Below are 19,177 nucleotides of genomic sequence, written 5' to 3'. Positions count from 1 at the left end.
AGCTGTGTAATTGGTCGTGGTCATAGAGTGGGTAGATCTTGATTTGATCAAAGGTCATGACCATAGAGCTAGAGAAACAGATAGAGAAACAGGCACAGAACAGTTACATGCCTTGACCAGGATTACAGCAAACATTTGAGGCAGGATTCAAACTCAAATCATAATGAATCCTAGTTCAATATCCCTAGAATTTAGATATCTATTAGCTTTTTAAAAAAAAAGAACCGAAATCGAAGGATATTGGTTCGTTGCTGGGGTTGGGGGTGGGGAAGAGATTGAAGTCCTTGTTTGGGTTCAGAACTGTTAAGGGCTAAAATTCTAGCTAAACTGTCTAAAATATCTAATGAGTGGTCGCCAATAAATGATAAGCTTTAGCAAGAGTTAGACTTTTAAGCATTTATTAAGGAGAATAAGAATTTGGTAAAGAGAGAGAAAGGCCTAGATTCCTATCTATTAAAGGGAGAGCACATTTCTAGCTCCCCTCTCCACCAGCGTCCTCAGGAAAGAGTGCCTCCGTCTCCTCCTTCCTCCTCCCACTAGTCCGCGTCACTTCCTCCCGCCAAAGAAAAGACTCCTGGTCTTGCCCTCAAAGACCTTCGCTTCATGGGCAGAACTCTTCTACAGTAAGTATCCAGCAGGTGGCGTCATGCCAATCGTTACAGAACCTTCTTGCAGATCCAGGGGTAAGGTCTCTGACATATCATGTCATTCCACTTCTCCATAAAATGGACACAGTCTTCTTGGATCCCATTTCCATGGTTCCAATTATCAGGTTGGTTCTTGTTCCAAGACCTGGAATGAAAAATCTTTGTTGCATCTCGGGGAAGTGGAAGAATTGGGATTACTCAGAGCTGAATTGAGCAGAAATTGATCCGTCTGATTGATAATTCTCATCTGAGCCTAGACTGCCCTCGATTGTGGTGGGGAGGGAGAAATATGGATGAGAGCATAGCATGACGACCCTCTCATGAATGGGGGAATGAACGCCTTGCCTGTGAGAAGAAACCCCTTTGTGTTACTCTGTGGGGGTATATAGAGAAGGCACTTAATAAATAACTTTTCCAGTCTCTCTGGATGTTAGTGTTTCCCCAGTCACCTAAGTAGCCTTTACCTATTTTGAATACGTTTTATATTTACCTACATGGGTGTGTGTTATTTGTCCTGTTTGAATATAAGCTCATTGAGGATAGGGATTTTTGAGTCAGGTACAAAGTAGTCACTTAATAAATGCTCATTTATGGATGGATGGAGGGATGGATGGAGGAGACTAGGGCAGGGGAGGAGTTTTTTGGAAGATGAAGGCTGGAGAGAAGAGAAAGGGTGTGTGTGAGTGGGGGTTTAGATGTTTATCTAGTCTAACAGGGATCCCAACTTCTCCCTTGCTTAGTTCCTCACTGTGGGCTCCTTGTTCCTCAGACAAGATACTCCAATTCTCGACTCAAAGCATTTTCACTAGCACTCTCCATGCCCGGAAGACATTCCTCCTCATCTCGACCTCTCAGCTTCCCTGGATTCCTTAATAAAAGCTTGCTACTGACTGAGAAGGTGACCCTCATTTCTGTACCACTTGAAGGTCTACAAAGGGCTTTTTTCTCAGCCACTTACTGATGTGGGGAGCGGGGATGCAATGGGGGCAATCGAAGGTTTCCGATTGGCTTGACTGGGGCCCTTCCCTGGAGCAGAGGCTGCACATTGGCTTTGAAGGGCTGAGCCCTGTGGGTGCTTGGGCCCTTCACTATAGGAAATGTCTAACCTCTGGATCATTTATTGGAAGCGGGGGTGGGGGGAGGCAGGTGGGAGCTGTGTCAAAGATGATTGGTGTCTGAGCAGGAAGATTTGTCCATGGGTAGGCTGCTCTTACCCTTCCTTCTCCTCTTGAATTCATGGCTTGGGACTCTGACAGCTCTTCCTTGGGTTTCCTGGTGTGGATGGGGAAGATTTCTTTCCCCTCCCTTCCTTAGTATCAACTATGGTGGCTGCTCTCATAAGGCAGTGAGAACACGGACTTGCCTAGGTGAACCTGAGGGTGGATCTCAAGTGCTTAGACGGGTTATGGTGCCTCTGACTGGGTATGATCATCTCCTCCAAGGAAACACCTCTCAGTGCTTGCTCATCAGTATCCAGGAACTCCTGACTGCGGGAGGTCATGAGATTTCCACCAAGGCTAGAAACCTCCATCTCAGGCTTGCTGGGCAGGCTTTTTTGTTCAGGGAAAGAAATTCAAAGCAGAAAAGACAGCCAAGGACTCAAGATCTATTCTTAGGCTTACCTACACAAGCTTATGTCCTCATTGCCATGGACATAAAGTTGCCATAGTTGCTACCAATGTGTGTAGGGGGGGAAATCCTCCCAACTCCTAACGGGAAGTCCAAGAAAAGATGCCAGCATCTCCAGGAGTTCCAAGCCACAAATTCCAAAGGGAAGAAGAGAGAGTGAAAGTGGAAATTGTTTCTCCTTTTACTGTTTGCTGAGGAGGCAGGATCTTCCTGCCCCATCACAAATCATCTTTGATGCACACCCAGGTGGACTGCTTGGATCTTGGGGACCAACCAGCAGCCATGTCCTGAATCAAGGGGCTTGAGTGTAGGGCTGATCAGAAGGGTCAGCATGCAGGCCTAGATTGTTAGGAAGTACCCAAGTCTGGAACATCTGAGAGGTTCTTCTGATGACCCCCATCACATAGAGGTTATTACTTCTCACCCTCTCAACACACTCAGAGACATCAATTGATATGTTGAGAGTCACACCACTGGAACAAGTTGAACCTAGATATCCTGAGTTCTTATCCCTAGGATTATATGGTCCTAGTGGGGTCCCTGTGAAGACCAGATGCTCAGATGGAGTCAGACCAAGAAACAAGGTGCCTAGACTTTCTGTGAGCCCCAGAAATTAAATGTCCTAACCTCCTAACACACACATGGATCCCCAGTCATGGATCTCCACTCATGATGTATCTGGCTTTAGTCTGCCCAGAACAAACACATGGTGCCCTCCATGGAGCTATGCAGACATCTTGAACTCACCCTTTCCTCTTGTCATAAGGAGTCCCATCTACCCAGCGCCAGATGCCTTCAGTCCCTTTGTCAGTCAGGCCTATCCAGTGATAAACTCCATTTGTTCCCCTTTTCAGAAACTCCTGCAGAAAGGAATTAAAGCTTAGAACCGTACTGACTAACCCCACAGCCGATACCACAATGATTTTGTATTTACTTTGGATATATATGTATATTTATATACACATGTGTATATATATGTATATATATGAGAGAGATCTTTGTGCTTATTGATTTCCCCCCATAGAATATAAATTCATTGACAGCTGAGGCTGCTTTATTTTTGTACCTCCAGAATATGTCCAGTCTCTAGGATATAACAAATGCTTGTTGCAGGAATAAAATGTGTGTGTGTGTGTGTGTGTGTGTGTGTGCGCGCACGCGCGCGCGTAAGGTGTAGGTGGGTAGTGCTTAAGGACTAAGTTTAAATATATCTGGTACTTCCCTTCTTGATACCCTAGACCTTGATCTCATTTCCTTTACCTACTAGACACTCAGCTCTTGCTCTCATTGACCCTTGTCTGGTCTTGTCCAGAGTCCTCTCTTTAAAGAGTTCAGCATTTTCTATTTCAGTGTGAATCCATTCTTCTTGGAGAGCGTGGTTGTCCTAGGGCACATCTTTGTCCCCATCCCCCTATCCTCTCACTGCTAAGAACTGTCTCTTTGGGGCAGCTAGGTGGCACAGTGGATAGAGCACCAGCCCTGGATTCAAGAGGACCTCAGACACTTGATAAATACTAGCTCTGTGACCCCGGGCAAGTCACTTAACCCCAATTGCCTCACAAAAAACCTGTCTCTTTAAGAATTGTAGAACCTCAGTGATAGAAGGGACCTGAGGGCAGAGCCGGGAGGGTGAGGAGATGTCTCAAAAATGGTCCAGTACAATTCCTAGCTTTTATAGCTGAGAAAACTTAGACCCATTTTTAGGGCACTGACCTGTTCTTCTTCTGAGGTCACTGAGGCCAGATGAGAATTGTGGGACACGCAGAATTTCTCAGCCTCATCCCAAGACTTTTTGGCGATTGAAAAGTAGTAGGCCTTCCCCTCGTAGAAGCGCCAGCCTTGGGCGACCATCTGCAGAAGGTGCTCTAGGGCAAGAGATACAAGGGAATAGAACAAATGAAGGACTTCTGAGGATGGATGGCAAAGAGGTGATCTTCCCAAACTTTCTAGACTCTTGACTTCCAAACCTCTCCCCCTTTTTCATCCTGGAACTCCTCTTAGCATCTGGGCCCACCTGACCCTGGATTGTCCAGCCATACACTGAAATATTCTCAGCCTGATATAGTCCTCTGGAAAGCCTGCCCCTTTCTCCCACTGGTGAGGTCCTCCTGGGGCAAACAAAGGTATGGTAGGCAAAGGACACTCTCTAGAGAGCCCTCTCTTCCCTCCTCACCTTGACTTGGTAGGACTTTGCCCTGAGCCCCTTTTGGACCCCCTCCATTGGCTGAGGACTTTTGCCCTCCTGGCTGTTGCTTACTTTGCTCCATTTCCTGTTGCTGGGTGACTGTCTCCAGTTGACCTTTTAACTTTTGGATTTCAGCATTTAGAGCACCGACATCTGCTAATCTTTCCTTTAAGTCCTTTATCTCTTCATTGGCTCTATTCAAGTCACTCCTTAATCCTGGGATCTGGCTTGCTCTTTGTAAACCCGTCTTTAACTTCTGTATCTCATCGTTGGCTTTTGCCAATTCTTTGGTTAATGTCTGGGTCTGGGAAGTGAAGACACTGACACTCTTCAGACCTTCTTTAAGCTTCTGGATCTCCATGTTGACTCTTTCCAAATGACTTCTCAATAGCGGCACCTCTGACTTTAAGGTAATGATAGAGCCAAGATCTCCTCCTAACATCTGGATCTGAGTACTGGCATTCTTCAGGGCATTGTTTGCTGCCTGAGCCTGTGCACCAGCATTGCCTAGACCCTTTTTTAATATCTGGATCTCAGCGTTTGTCTTTTCCATATGCTCATTTAACACCTGGATCTTAGCATTGGCCCTTTCCAAATTGTCTCTTGTCATCTGGGCCTGGGCATGAAAAGTATTGGCATTTTCCAAACCTTTCTTCAGTCTTTGCAATTCAGCATTGTTTTCCCCCAAACTGTCTTGTAACATGTGGATCTGGGAATGTAAGGTGCTGTTGCCCTCCAAATTAGTTTTTAACATCTGGATCTCAGCATTGGCGAGTTCTAGACCACTCTGCAGCATCTGAATCAGGGAATGGAAAGCACTTGCATTTGCTAGATCTTCCTTTAAAGTCTTTATCTCTCCACTGGCCTTTTCCAGATCATGTTTTAGCATCTGGGTTTGGGATTTCAAGGCATCAACATTCTTTAGACTCCCTTTTATCATCTGGATCTCAGCACTAGCAGTTCCCAAATGTCCGTTTAACCTTTGAGTCTGTGAATTTAAGGAGCTGATCTTCTCTGTCTCTTCTCTTAACATCTGGATCTGAGTACTGATGCTCATCAAACTTCCGTGTGTCTCCTTTGCCTGAGTGCTGGTGTTTTTCAGAGCTTCTTTTAACATCTGGATCTCAATATCAGCATTGCCCAAACTGCCTTTTAGCACTGGGCTCTGGGAATTTAAGGCACTTGCATTTTCCAGGTAACTTCTAAACATCTGGAATCCAGCATTACAGGTGCTGGTATTCTTAGAATAATCCTTACATATTTGGACATCTGCCTCCTCTCTGAATAGTAGGAAATCTGGAGAGGACAAGATTATAAGGTTATCTAAGGCTTATAGCTGGGAAGAATTAGGGTTTTCCGAGGGATCTGACACCACCCCCTCCCCATGGTGTGTGTGTGTGTGTGTGTGTGTGTGTGTGTGTGTGTGTGCGCGCGTGTGAGCGCGTGTTGGACAGCCTGGCCAGAAAAGGCTAGTCTGACACACTTGGTCCTGGCTAGAGAGCTACCACTGCCCCCTGGTGGCAACATACTTAACTTCAGGACTGACAAATTAACAGCTTCAGAAATCCTGAGGTGGCAGATCTACTATGGGTAATGAATGGGTGTCAATGATAGGTCAGAGAATGACCCTGGGGATTGGGGTTGGTTTGGGGCCCCCTCAAAGATGATTCAGCCTCTAGGGTCTTTTCACAGCCTCTTCTTTTTCCCAGGTCAATAGGCTAATAGGTCACCTACATACAATAACCTAACTCTGGTAGTGGGGAAGGAGGAAAAGGAAAGGAAGATATTTTCTCTTGGTCCTCTGCCTGGTCCCTTTCCTCTCTGGCTATTTGGGTCAGTGTTAATATTGGTAATGGCAGAGGATTAGGAAGATGCCCTTTGTAAGTTCACAGGGTCATGGATGTAGAGTGGGAAGAGGCCACTGAACCTAACCTGCTCATTTTACAGAGGAGGAAAGTGTAGCACACAGGTTCAATGAATGCCACCATTTTATGTAAGGGAATGGAGGTACAGAACATTGAGGATTAATGGCCATCTCCTTTTTAGCTTTATTGGTACAGCCACTCATCTGGTTTAGAGAATGGCCACTGGGTATCATTCTCACTCATCCAATTGTTATGGGTGCCCTGTGATATGGGACTCTTCAAGGATCACTGTTTCTGCAAATCTGAAACACCACATTCTTAGGCTGTTCTGAGAATTTCAGGGTAGGGAGAAATAGCTGTTCCAACCCTAGCAAGGATTAGAGAGGGGAATGAAAGAGAGGTTTCTTCAAATAAAAGAGCTAACATTTACATAGCACTTTCCACATATTATTTCACTTGACTTTCAGAGCAACACCACGAAGTAGGTATTATTATTATTATCTCCACTTCACAGATGAGGAAACTGAGGCACAGAAAAGTTAGGACACTTGACTAGGGTCATACAACTAGCAAGTGTGCAGAGTAGGATTTGCAATTAGGTGTTCCAGACTCTAAGTCCACTTAGAGGCATCAACTCAAGTATTGAGTGCTCCTGGGTACTCCAGACCTTAGGGGTAATGGGGAAAGTGCCTTGAGTCTACAAGTGAGACCCCTTGGTTTGGATTTTTTTTTTTGTTTTTTTAGAGCTGGACTTATGGCCCATGGTGACAGCTGGTGTAGAGGTGGGGAAGAAGGGTTCTCTCAGGCTGCTAGAAGCCTAGACAAGGCCACATTTGGGGAGGAGGGATATTTACAGAAGAGAGGAGAAGGAAGGGTCATTGTTTTGTTATTCAGTCATTTCAGTTGCATCTTATGCTTTATGGGGTTTTCTCTGCTAACATACTGGAATGGTTTGCCATTTCTTTCTTCAGCTCATTTTACAGATAAGGAAACTGAAATAAACAGGGACGAATGACTTGCTCAGGATCACTAAGCTACAAATGTCAGAGGCTATATTTGAACTCAGACGAGTTTTCCGGACTCTATGCCTGGCACTCTATCCACTGTGTCACTACCCAAGGGAGGGTCAGCAGGGCCCAAAGTCCAAAGTTCCTAGAAACTTACACACAATAGTAGCCACCAGAGCCATGAGTAGAAAGAGGAGAATAACTGAAACCATCCTTGATGTCCTGAGGCAGGAGCGCTTCTTGGTCTTGTACAAACCTGGAGAGAGAAAGAGAGAGAGAGAGAGAGAGCAGAGTGTTTGAGAAGCCTTGTTCTGTTACCTTGGACAGTTCCTCAGCCCTTAATTTCTCCAGCAGTAGAGTGGAGATAAGATCATCTTCCCTGTTTCCTTCCCTGCTGTGGTTGTAGGAAAGTAAATCATTCTTGAAAAAGATACAAGCCCCAATTGTGAAGTATTCCTCTGATAATAATCCACTCATAACAGCTCTGTGAAGTAAACAGAACAGGTTATCACTGATTTTATAAATGAAGGAACTGAGCCTTCAAGAGTCTCAATGAATAACTTGCCCAGAGTCACACAGAGAGTTTGTGTTGGAGGCAGAGAGTGAATGGAGGTCTTCTTGACTCCAGGGATAGTACATTAGTTCCTTTGACGCACTGCCTCTTATTTATAAAAAATTCAAAAACCGATGGCTTTTTAGAGTTTGAAGAGTCAATCAACAAACATTTATTGAGTGCCTACTGTGTGCCAGTCAATATGCTAAATGCTGGGAACATAAAGGAGGCTAAAGCCACCCCCTGCTCCCAAGGAGCTCAGAATCCAGTGGAAAAGACAATGCACAAACACACTGTGCACAAACAAGCTATGGACATGAAGAATTGTAGACAATCAACAGAGGAAAGGCTCTGAGATTAATGGGGATCAGAAAAGGTTTCCTGTGAAAAGGGGAACTTTGGCTGAGATTTGAAGGAAGGCAGGGAAGACTGGAGGCAGAGATGAGCAGGGAGAGCATTCCTAGCATGGGGACAGTCAGAGAGAGTGCCCAGAGTCAGGAGATGGAGTTTCTTGTCTGAGGAATAGCCAGGGGGCCAGTATCACTGGTTCAGAGGGGAGTAGGGGGTAAGAACATTGTAAGGCGGTGGGAGATTGGTCAGGGCTATGAAAGGCTTTGAATGGCAAGCAAAGGAAGTTGTATTTGGTCCTAGAAGCAAAAGGGAGTCCCTAGAATTTGTTGAGTAGGGTGTGTGTGTGTGTGTGTGTGTGTGTGTGTGTGTCTGTGTGACATAGTGGGACATGAGCTTTAGGAAAATCATTTTGGTGGCTGAATGGAGAATGGATTGGAGTGGAGAGAGACTCGAGGCAGGTAGACCCACCAGCAGCTGTAGCAGTAACCCAGGGGTGAGGTAATGAGGTGCCATACCAGGGTGGGGACAGTGTCAGAGGAGAGAAGAGGGAGTATTCAAGAAATGTTGCAAAGGTTGTGTCAACATAACTTTAAACAGATTGGAAGTGGAAGGTAAGAGGTAGCTACTATTATTCCCATTTTGCACATGAGGAACCTAAAGAGGAGTTCAAGGTAATGCCTTGATTGTAAGCCTGAGGAACTGAAAGGGTGGTGGTGCCCACCCTCAACAATAACAGGCTAAATTGGACAGAGGGAAAAGTCTGGGTGGGAGGATACTGAGTTCAGTTTTGGTCATGTTGATTTTAAGGTGTCTGCAGGACATCTAGTCTGAGATCTCTAAAAGGCAGTTGGAGAGGAGAGACTGGAGATCAGCAGGGAGGTTAGGGCTGGCTAAGTAGATCTGAGAATCATTAACATAAAGATAATAACTGAAGTCATGGGAGCTGATGGGATGACCAAGTGTAGGAGTATTGAGGGAGAAGAGATGACCACCCAGGACCAAATCCTGTGGGACGCTCACAGTGAGTGAGCATGAACTGGACAAAAACCCAGCAAAGGAGAATGAGGAGGAGTAGTCAGATAGGTAGGAGGAGAGCCAGGAGAGAGTAGTTTTATGTACACTATAGAGTAGTTTCTTGATGGCTGATGGTAAGATTAGGAGTATGACAACTATAACAACAACAATAATGAGTATAAGTATTTAAACAGCCCTTTATAAAGCACTTTACAAACATTATCCAGGTTTGTCCTCATGACAACCCTGGGGGATAGATGCTATTATTATCACCATTTTATACACGAGAAACCTGAGGCAAAAAGGGTTAAATGATTTGTCCAGAGTCACACAGCTACTAAGTGCCTGAGGTTGGATTTGAACTCAGATTTTCCTGACTCCAAGTCTTACCACTCTATTCACTGTGCTGCTTAGCCACCTCTGATCATCTCAGTATATAGCTGCGGTTGAGGAGTAGGTCATTTGGAATGAGGAATTTGGTGAATGGGTAGATTAGGGTATTTGAGGGAGTATCATTATGTATGTCAAAGTCCCCTAGTATGAAGGGAGGAGAGAAAGACCTTAGAGATCACTTAGAGAGTCCAGGGATTCTTTTTTTTAATGGGACAGTGAGGGTTAAGTGACTTACCCAGGGTCACACAGCTAGTAAGTGTCAAGTGTCTGAGGCCAGATTTGAACTCAGGTCCTCCTGAATCCAGGGCCCGTGCTTTATCCACTGCAATACCTAGCTTCCCCTTAGTCCAGGGATTTTTAACCCGGAATCCACAGGGGATCTGTGAACTTAAATGGGGAAAAATTGCCTCTTTATTTTCACCAAACCCTAATTAAAATTTAGCATTTCTTTCAATTATGAATGGAGAGAGAGAGAGGGAGAAAAAAAGCATTCCTCTGAGGAGTCCATAGCCTTTGTCAGCCTGCCAAAGGGGTCCATAACACAAAAAACATTGAGAACCCCTGATTTAGTTCCTTCCTTCTGCAGAAAAGGGAACTGAGGTTCACAGAGAAGCGGCTTAATCTAGGTCATATAGGCAGGAGAAGTGGTAAAGCTGAGATCTGAATCCAAGTCCTTTCACTCGATGCTCATTGCTTTTTCTATTTGGGGATGTCCTGAGTTGACAAAGGGGGATCCACGGCTGGAAGGAAGGGTATAACTCAATTGAGGAAGGACTTCAGCAGGTAGATAAGGTAGCAATGGGAGAAGAGAAGGGTTAGAAATCAAAGACACAGAGTTCCCTCCTGCACCCCCATTGTACTTGAGGGGGGAAGAGGAAGGGAAAGCGGGTGAAGTGGAGGGACAGACTTTCTTAGAGGTCAAGATCCTCACAGAAAGTCAGCCAGTAAACAAGCATTTTTTAGGTTAATAAACCTAAAAATTTATTAATTATTTACTATGTGCCAGTCAATCATTTTACAAGCTTTTGTTTAGTGTTTACTATGGATTGGGCACTGTGCTAAGTACTGGTTATCCAAAGTAAGGCAAAAACAATCCCAGACTTCACAGAGGTCACAGTCTAATGGGACAAGGGAGGAAAAGCTTGGGCTGGGGAAAAGATTAGGGAGGTGTGTGTGTGTGTGTGTGTGTGTGTGTGTGTGTGTGTGTGTGTGTGTGTGTGTGTGTGTGTGTGAGTATGCATATGGCCTCCTGAACATGAATTAGGAGGCAACCTGGTATGTGGAAAGAGCCTTGTTTTTGGAGTTAGGTTTGAACACCAGCTCTTCCACTTAACTATATGACCTGACAAATTACTTCACATCTGTGGGTCTCAGTTTCCTCACTGGATTTGGATTCTTTTTTTTTTTTTTTGGTGGGGCAATGAAGGTTAAGTGACTTGCCCAGGGTCACACAGCTAGTAAGTGTCAAAAGTGTCTGAGGCTGGATTTGAACTCAGGTCCTCCTGAATCCAGAGCTGGTGCTTTATCCACTGCACCACCTAGCTGCCCAGACTACATTGGATTCTTAACCATTTTTGTGCCTGTCTTGGAGCCCTATGTCAGTCAACCTGGTGAAGCCAATGGATGGACTCCTTGTCAGAAGAATGTTTGTAAATTCAGAAAATAAAATACATTCTATTGAAACACAGTTATCCAAGGATTAGAAAACCACTTCCTGGACCAGTGGTCACTAAATGAATTTTGAGGTCCTTTCCATCTCTAAGTCTCTGATCCCACAAAAGAGACTCCCTGGTGATACAAAGGAACAAAGTCCCTGGCAGGGAAGATTTTGGAGCATTCTGATGACCTGAGTGTAGATCAGTCTAGAGTATTTGTGTGTGGTGTTGGCCACTACTGGTGCTTGACTTAAACTAAGCAGGGAAATGGGGCTAGGGGTGTATGTGTGTGGGGAGGAGGGTGGTGCACAAAAGGACCAAGGCCAGTGTCAGTGTAGAAATACAGAGCCCTACAGCTGGAAGAGACCTCAAGAAATCACAGAATCTAGCCCCTTGTCCTCAGGAGTGTTATTCTTCCAACCAGGAGATTCTTTTACCTAGGATCTATCAATTTCTTTGTTTTTTTTGTTTTGTTTTGTTTTTGGAGAGAGGCAGCTAGGTGGTCCCGTGGATAAATCACTGGCCCTAGAGACAAGAAGACCTGAGTTCAATTCTGACCATGGATACTTCCTAGTTTTTTGTTTTTTGTTTTCTGTTTTTTGTTTTGTTTTGTTTTGGTTTTTTGTGGGACAAGAGTTAAGCGACTTGCCCAGGGTCACACAGTTAGTAAGTGTCAAGTGTCTAAGGTCACATTTGAACTCAGGTCCTCCTGAATCCAGGGCCGATGCTTTATCCACTGTGCCACCTAGCTGCCCCTTACTTACTAGTTTTGTGACCCTGGGTAAATCATCTAACCTCTGTCTGACTCAGTTTCTCCAACTCTAAAATGGGGATAATGAGTGCTAGATTTGTCCACCTGTAGCTCACAGGGCTGTTGTGAAGATCCAGTGAGATAATATGTATAAAGCACTTAACATGAAACTTGGCACTGTAACGATTGGAATAACGCCACCTGCTGGATACTTACTGTAGAGGAGTTCTGCCCATGAAGGGAAGGTCTTTGAGGGCAAGACCAGGAGTCAGGAAGTGACGCGGGCTAGTGGGAGGAGGAAGGAAGAGACTGGCGCTCAGTCTCGCGCTCTTTCCTCTGGACTCTGGCGGAGAAGGGAGCTAGAAATGTGCTCTCCCTTTAATAGATAGGAATCTAGGCCTTTTTCTCTCTCTTTACCAAATTCTTATTCTCCTTAATAAATGCTTAAAAGTCTAACTCTTGCTAAAGCTTATAATTTATTGGCGACCACTCATTAGATATTTTAGACAGTCTAGCTAGAATTTTAGCCCTTTAACAGATGGCTGACCACGAAGAGGAAAGCTGAACCTCACTTCTGATCTTCTGGTTGGGTAAGAAATTTCCCTTACCCTTTAAACTGCTAAGTACTGGCGTACTGGCTGTGTTTTCCCTTTAAATTTTTTCGAATGGACCTTTTAAACTCCCTAATTACCCTATTTTTGATTTTAGTCTGTTTAACCAGACAAATGGGAGATAAGATCATGTTAATGCTTTGTTTTTGTGGATTTTCTATTTTTCTTTTTATTTTTGTTAAAAGAGCCAGCAACTTACTCACACAAGGAAATATCTCTCCCTCTCCCAACCATGCTTTTTCAGAGAAACCTGAAGAGATTCCTGCAGCTTTTCCCAGTTCTAACACTAATTGTTGCTCTAATTTTGCATGCCTGGAGGCAATGACCCACCCTCTAGAAGCTTTTAATCCCCTAGCACCTGGAGGCAAAGTGGGGGAAGAGGAATCCAGGCCTGAGTTCAAAATCAAGTCGGATTCAAATTGCGCTGGTCCCTCCCCTCCTCCCCAGACCCCACCCTCTACTCCTCCTATGGCCAAGCCCATAGCTTCCCCTGCCTGGGAAGTCCAGAGATCTGATGCGCATGCTCAACTTTTTCTACCTGCATTTGCAGCTTCAGGCTCAGCCCTTCCCTGGCCTGGCTGTGCTTTTGAGACAATCTTAGAAAACTCTTTAAATTCCAGATATGCTCGTTTTGTTCATAATTTTGCTAACCTGCTTTTGTCTTTCATTAGTAATCTTATAAAGCATTTGTATGGTGAAAAGCCCGACAGACAATGTAGAGGGGTTAAAGAAGAAAAACTTAAGCTGAATAAGAATGACAATCATCAACATAGTTCAAGACTCTGCTTCTTTTGCCATGGAAGGGTATATATTGTACAGAAATGTAGAAGTAAGCAGCAAGGTATTGATATGAGTATTGGGGATTTTAGATATCGGAATCAAGAGTGTTCTGAATTCACTCAGATTATTAATGTCAGTTCAGAGGTTACATAGGATTTCTATGCTATTACATATACATTTTGGAATTAATGGTATAGGTTTATTTTCATAGAGATTTTAATGCTTTTGAGATTGTGTCTTATACTTAGTTTCTAAAACAAGGAGAATATTTGTAAAAGCTTTTTATAGTCATGCGATCAAGTTTATATTTTGTAATACTCTTATTAATATTAAGTTCATATTCATTTAGATTTCCCTAGTTTGAATTTCATTGTCTTTTATTATTCCACGTGTATTTTCTTCTGTTCATTCATCTATCTAATTTTGAAACATGGTTTTGATTTCATAATACAATGTTAATTCTAGGAGTATTGTGCTCCCATATTCTGAGTTATTTGTTTTTGCTATTTTTTCTCAACTGATTATTTGATCAAACTCTTTAAAGCATTTCCCTGGCAAATTGTTTGCCATGGCAAGTGTAAATTGATTCTAGAAGTATTATTTTTGATAAGCATATTCCAAAAAAAAAAAAAAAAAAAAGAGAGGAACATTTGTAAAAGTTGTCTTTGAGATTGTGTTGTGCTTTAACTTGTATTTAAATATGTTCAGATTTTTCAAAAAAGTAATTGTATACTAAGTTAAAAAAGGGGTATTATTTGAAATTGTTGCATAATTATATATTATATTCTGAGTCAAGATGTATTCACATTTTTTGCAATCATTTATTATCCTCAATTTTTAAATCCATATGAGACTTGGATTATGGGAACTTATCATTTAAGACATTAATTGCCTTTATTCTGAGTTATCAGATGCCAGTTGGCCAAGATGCCATCCAATCACAAGAGGAATACATGCAAGAGCAGACACTGAACTGTCACATGAGGGGAGACTCGCATGAAGTCAAGGTATGGCCGAGGGAACGGCTTTTGACTAATGTTGAGGTTGGATTCTCTTGGTTTAATATTTTATTTTATTTTTCCCCACAATATTGTACAGATGGCTGGAAGTATTGATCCCACCCATCTCACTTCTACACCTGGCTTCTATGCTCCCTCCTATATGCCTGATGCCATGGACCATTTCAATCCCATGCATCTGATTAAGTCTGACTCAGTTTCCTCCAATATGTTTGGTGGCATGGACATGTATTCCATCCACCTATTTTAAGCCTGGCATACTGCATGGACAGTATATATTGCTCAAGTGTGGGAATGTTCATATCCCATCATTTCTCTGTTCTTTTATGGTAACCCCCATAATTATCTCAGGTGTCATGATAAATACACTGTTGAATTTGGCCTTGACACCTGTTACCAATTATATTAGATTTTTTAATTTCTCATAATGGCATGAGGATAATTAGGCAGATGATGCAAAAAGTGATGAAACAAAGATAAAAATTATTTTTAAAAATTAATATCGCAGCAATTGTCTTCTCAATTACCCTCCATAAAGGGGGACTATAATAATAATATAATTTTAAAGAATGGTTCAATTTTTGTTTTATTATATGTTTCATGTGTAACAACTAAGATTCTGAATTCCCTTAGACATGTTTTTGAGAACTTTCATTGTTTGATTTGATTATTGACAAAGCTATTTTAAAGTTGTGTTAAGCTCAATTTTGTAGGAAATTTTCCTGGCTGATTACCAGCATCCACACATCAACCCCTGAAAAGACTTCCATTCCACGACTACACCTAGAGGACATCTGAGAAAAGACTTTCAGAGACTTTAAATGAACAGTTTTGATTTGTTCTTTTTGTTGGTTTTTTTCTCTTTCTGTTATAATATACACCATCTGTAACATGTATTCTCTGCAGAGGCCCTCCCTTTGCAAGACTAATGTCAAAGCGTCGGTTCATGAGGACAAAAAAAATCGCCCCTCTGGACAAAACTTTCCTCTCTTCCTTTTCTATATTGTTGTTCACATATTATTAGTTAGCAATAGTTATCATATTGTTTTTACTGTTCCGTCAAGGAAACATTTTGTTTCTTGAGGAACAACAGGGGGGACTGTAACGATTGGAATAACGCCACCTGCTGGATACTTACTGTAGAGGAGTTCTGCCCATGAAGGGAAGGTCTTTGAGGGCAAGACCAGGAGTCAGGAAGTGACGCGGGCTAGTGGGAGGAGGAAGGAAGAGACTGGCGCTCAGTCTCGCGCTCTTTCCTCTGGACTCTGGCGGAGAAGGGAGCTAGAAATGTGCTCTCCCTTTAATAGATAGGAATCTAGGCCTTTTTCTCTCTCTTTACCAAATTCTTATTCTCCTTAATAAATGCTTAAAAGTCTAACTCTTGCTAAAGCTTATAATTTATTGGCGACCACTCATTAGATATTTTAGACAGTCTAGCTAGAATTTTAGCCCTTTAACAGCACATAGTAAGTTTTTAATAAATGCTTGTTCCCATCCCCTTTGTAATCTAACATTTTATTTTATGAATCTGAAAGTATTCTGAAAAAGGGTCCCTAAGACTTCTTTTTTTAAATTAAAAAAAATTTTTTTTTAGTGAGGCAATTGGAGTTAAGTGACTTGCCCAGGGTCACACAGCTAGTAAGTGTTAAATGTCTGAGGCTGGATTTGAACTCAGGTCCTCCTGAATCCAGGGCTAGTGCTCTATCCACTGCGCCACCTAGCTGCCCCAAGACTTCTGAAGAGGAGTCATACTAGACTGTCCATGAGATCCAAGGCCCAAAAAAGGCTAAGACCCCCTGATCTAAACTCTCTGGGAGAGATGTTATAGAAGGTGCTGTATGTATAGAAGATGTATAGAAGATGTGTTTGACATGATTCTATAAAAGCCAGAGATGTGTTGACCAACCTTGGGCTGAGTGAGAATTTGTAAGAGCATAGATTCAGAGCTGAGAGAGACATTGGGGACTGTCAAGTCCAACTTCCTCTTTTTACAGATGAGGGAATGGAGTCTCTAAGAGATTTAAAAAACCTTCCCGCAGCTAGTGAGTGCTGGTGGTGGCCTCTGAACCTAGATTTTTCAGTCTCCAAAGCCAGCGCCATAGATACTAAGTCACGCTACCTTTGAGTAAAAAATTAATTAAAATCCCATCCTCCAGACTTTTGCCCTCATGCCCAACCTACATTCTCACCCTGGAAGATCTTTTCCTCCTGTTTTTCCCACCTCCCAAGTGAAGGCCCCCTTCCCCCATTAGTTAATTCTTCTGGGAACTATCCAGACCAGCCAGCTTTCATTCCTTTCCTGGTTCTGTTCCTGAGGCGCTGGACTTTGCCATCACGCCCCCAGATGAGGGCTCCTCCTCCCCCTCTTCTTCCGCCTCCCCCTCCTCTTCCGCCTCCCCCTCCTCTTCTTCCCCCTCCTCCTCCTCCTCCTCCTTTAAACTCTCTTTGAAGCTCCGTCTTCCTCTATTAAAATGTAAGCTCTTTGAGAGTAGAAGCTGTCTTTTTCCCCCTTGCATTTGGATCCTCAGTACTTAGCACAGTGCTTGGTGCATAGTAAGCCATGTTGACACAGCTCCCAGACCCCATTTGACCTACTTATCGCCTGACCCTGCCTGGACTGCCCAAGGACCATAGACAGTCATGTTAAGATGAGCCCAGGAGAGGATCCCAATGGAGGGGAAGTGGAGGGAGGGGGCTACCGTGGGCTCACCTTGAGGCTTCAGAACAATGTGCTGGTGAGCTGTATTGAAGTGGGCACTCGGGCTGGCTAGCTCTTTCTCCTCCATCATGGGCTGGTCCCCCATCTCTGACCCAATCTTTGTTGGTCTCTCCAGGAGAATTTTGTTCAGAGAAAAGAACGGGAAGGAAAACTGACACAACTCTGGTGCTTTTATAGACTGATGACCTGTTCCCTGTCCCAACTTACCCCTCAGTCCTTTTGACTCAGCAGAACTGTGGTCAGCAGCCATTGGGTTGAGTTCATTGTCCAACTTGGGGGCCCCCAAGAGAATTCCTCAACAGCTTCTGTTTGAGGCTCCATTCCTCTCCTTCCTCAAAACTTTACTTAGGGTCCAACTCTATAGAGAAGTCTGTCCCTCCAATCAGTTAGTTGCTGACCCCCTGACTTCAGTCCCCTTTGGGCCAAGTGCCCTGAGACCACCTGAGGCTGAATCTCACAGATGGAGGGGACCATAGTGACCTTCCAGGCTCACCCATATCTGAACAAGAGAGAGAGAGAGAGAGAGAGAGAGAGAGAGAGAGAGAGAGAGAGAGAGAGAGAGAGAAAGAGAGACAGGGTGGGTCTGCCACCCCCTAGATGGACCATTTTGATGTAGTTGGAAGAGTGCTGGATTTCTAAGAACTGGGATTGAATTTTGGCTTTGCCACTTACTGCTTATATTTGAGAAGTCTGTCCCCCTAATCCTGGCTGGAAATGGACAGTTTGAGCATGGCTTTTGCTGACCCCCAACCTCAGTACCCTTGGGGCAAGTCCCTTGACTTCTCATTTATAAAAGGATAGGGTTGGATTGTTGTTATTCAGTCTTGTCTGATTCTTCTTGACCCCAATTGAGGTTTTCTTGTCAAAGATATAGGAGTGGTTTGCCATCTCCTTCTCCAGCTCATGTTACAGATGAAGGAACAGAGGCAAACAGGGTTAAGTGACTTGCCCAGGGTCATTGTAATGATTGGAATGATGCCACCTGCGGGAGACTTACTGTAAGAAAGCTCCACCATGAGGAGAAGGCCTCTGAGGGCAAGGCCATACAGCTTTTCTTTGACGTCAGGAAGTGACGTTTGCTTGTGGCAGGAAGAGGGGGCGAGGCTGGCTCTCTTTCTCTCTCTTTTGTCAGGATGCTGGTGGAGAGTGGAGCTAGGAATGCACTCTCCCTTTGATAGATAGATGAATCTAGGCCTTTCTCTCTCTCTTTACCAAATTCTTATTCTTAATAAATGCTTAAAAGTTTAACTCTTGCTAAAGCTTCTAATTTATTGGCGACCACTCATTAGAGATTTTAGACAGACGAACTAGAATTTTAGCCCTTACATCACACAGCTTGTAAGTGTCTGAGACTGGATTTGAACTTAGGTCTTCTGGATTCCAGTGTGCCACCGACCTGCCCAGGGTTGAATTAAGTGATTTCTAAAGTTCCTGCCAGCTCAAAGCTTGATGCTCCAACTGCCTCTTGGCCATCTCCAGAGATCCTCAACACTCCCCCAGTCCTCCCCTTTTCCCAGCTTTCCCATCACTTTCATGAGTGCTACAATTCTCTCACCTAAATTCACACCCTCTGTGTCATCCTGGACTCCTCGCTCCTCCTCACCCCATATTTCCAGGTCACAGCCAACTCTTGTCTTCTCTGAATGTCTGTCAGTCAGTCAATAAGGATCCATTGAGCACCTACTGTGCAGCAAGAATTGTGCCGAGAGCTGAGGGTACAAAGAGAGACTGAAGATGACCCCTGCCCTCAGGGAGCTCACGTTCTAATGGGGAACTGACCTGCGGATGACTATGGACAAATGGACTGTGGGTCCTCCATCCAAAGTCATTTCCACCTATCTCCTCTCTGCCTACAGAGCCACCATTCTGGGGCAGAGCCACCTGGCTGGCCTCAGATCCTTCGTCCACCCAGCTGCCAAAGGGACCTTCTGAAAGCACGGGTCTGACCGAGGCCAGAACACATCCCAGTGGATCCCTCCAGGACCAAGTAGAACATCA

General features: G+C 43.9%; 1 protein-coding gene across 1 annotated transcript; it reads right to left on the bottom strand.

Annotated features, from left to right (window-relative positions):
* Positions 1 to 528: 528 nt before the first annotated feature.
* Positions 529 to 17,327, bottom strand: LOC122742880 (C-type lectin domain family 4 member F-like). Its single transcript, XM_043987448.1, has 6 exons — positions 17,171 to 17,327; positions 7,491 to 7,589; positions 4,534 to 5,757; positions 3,990 to 4,141; positions 3,024 to 3,136; positions 529 to 792 (listed from the first exon to the last, which is right to left on the bottom strand). Exons 1-6 carry the CDS (start codon positions 17,262 to 17,264, stop codon positions 657 to 659), a joined length of 1,818 nt encoding a protein of 605 aa, XP_043843383.1. The 5' UTR covers positions 17,265 to 17,327; the 3' UTR covers positions 529 to 656.
* Positions 17,328 to 19,177: the final 1,850 nt, after the last annotated feature.

Source organism: Dromiciops gliroides, chromosome 2 (genome assembly GCF_019393635.1).
Source record: "Dromiciops gliroides isolate mDroGli1 chromosome 2, mDroGli1.pri, whole genome shotgun sequence".
In the NCBI taxonomy this organism is placed as follows: domain Eukaryota; kingdom Metazoa; phylum Chordata; class Mammalia; order Microbiotheria; family Microbiotheriidae; genus Dromiciops; species Dromiciops gliroides.
Note: the sequence above shows the minus strand (reverse complement) of the source record. Positions and strands in the feature narration are given on the sequence as shown.

Coding starts and splice junctions, on each gene's coding strand:
- LOC122742880 (XM_043987448.1), bottom strand. CDS start 17,264: ATGGGGGACCAGCCCATGATGGAGGAGAAAGAGCTAGCCAGCCCGAGT. Junction 4,142..4,533: donor GCAACAGGAAATGGAGCAAA/GTAAGCAACAGC, acceptor CTCTTGCCCTAG/AGCACCTTCTGCAGATGGTC. Junction 793..3,023: donor CCTTATGACAAGAGGAAAGG/GTGAGTTCAAGA, acceptor TTTTCATTCCAG/GTCTTGGAACAAGAACCAAC.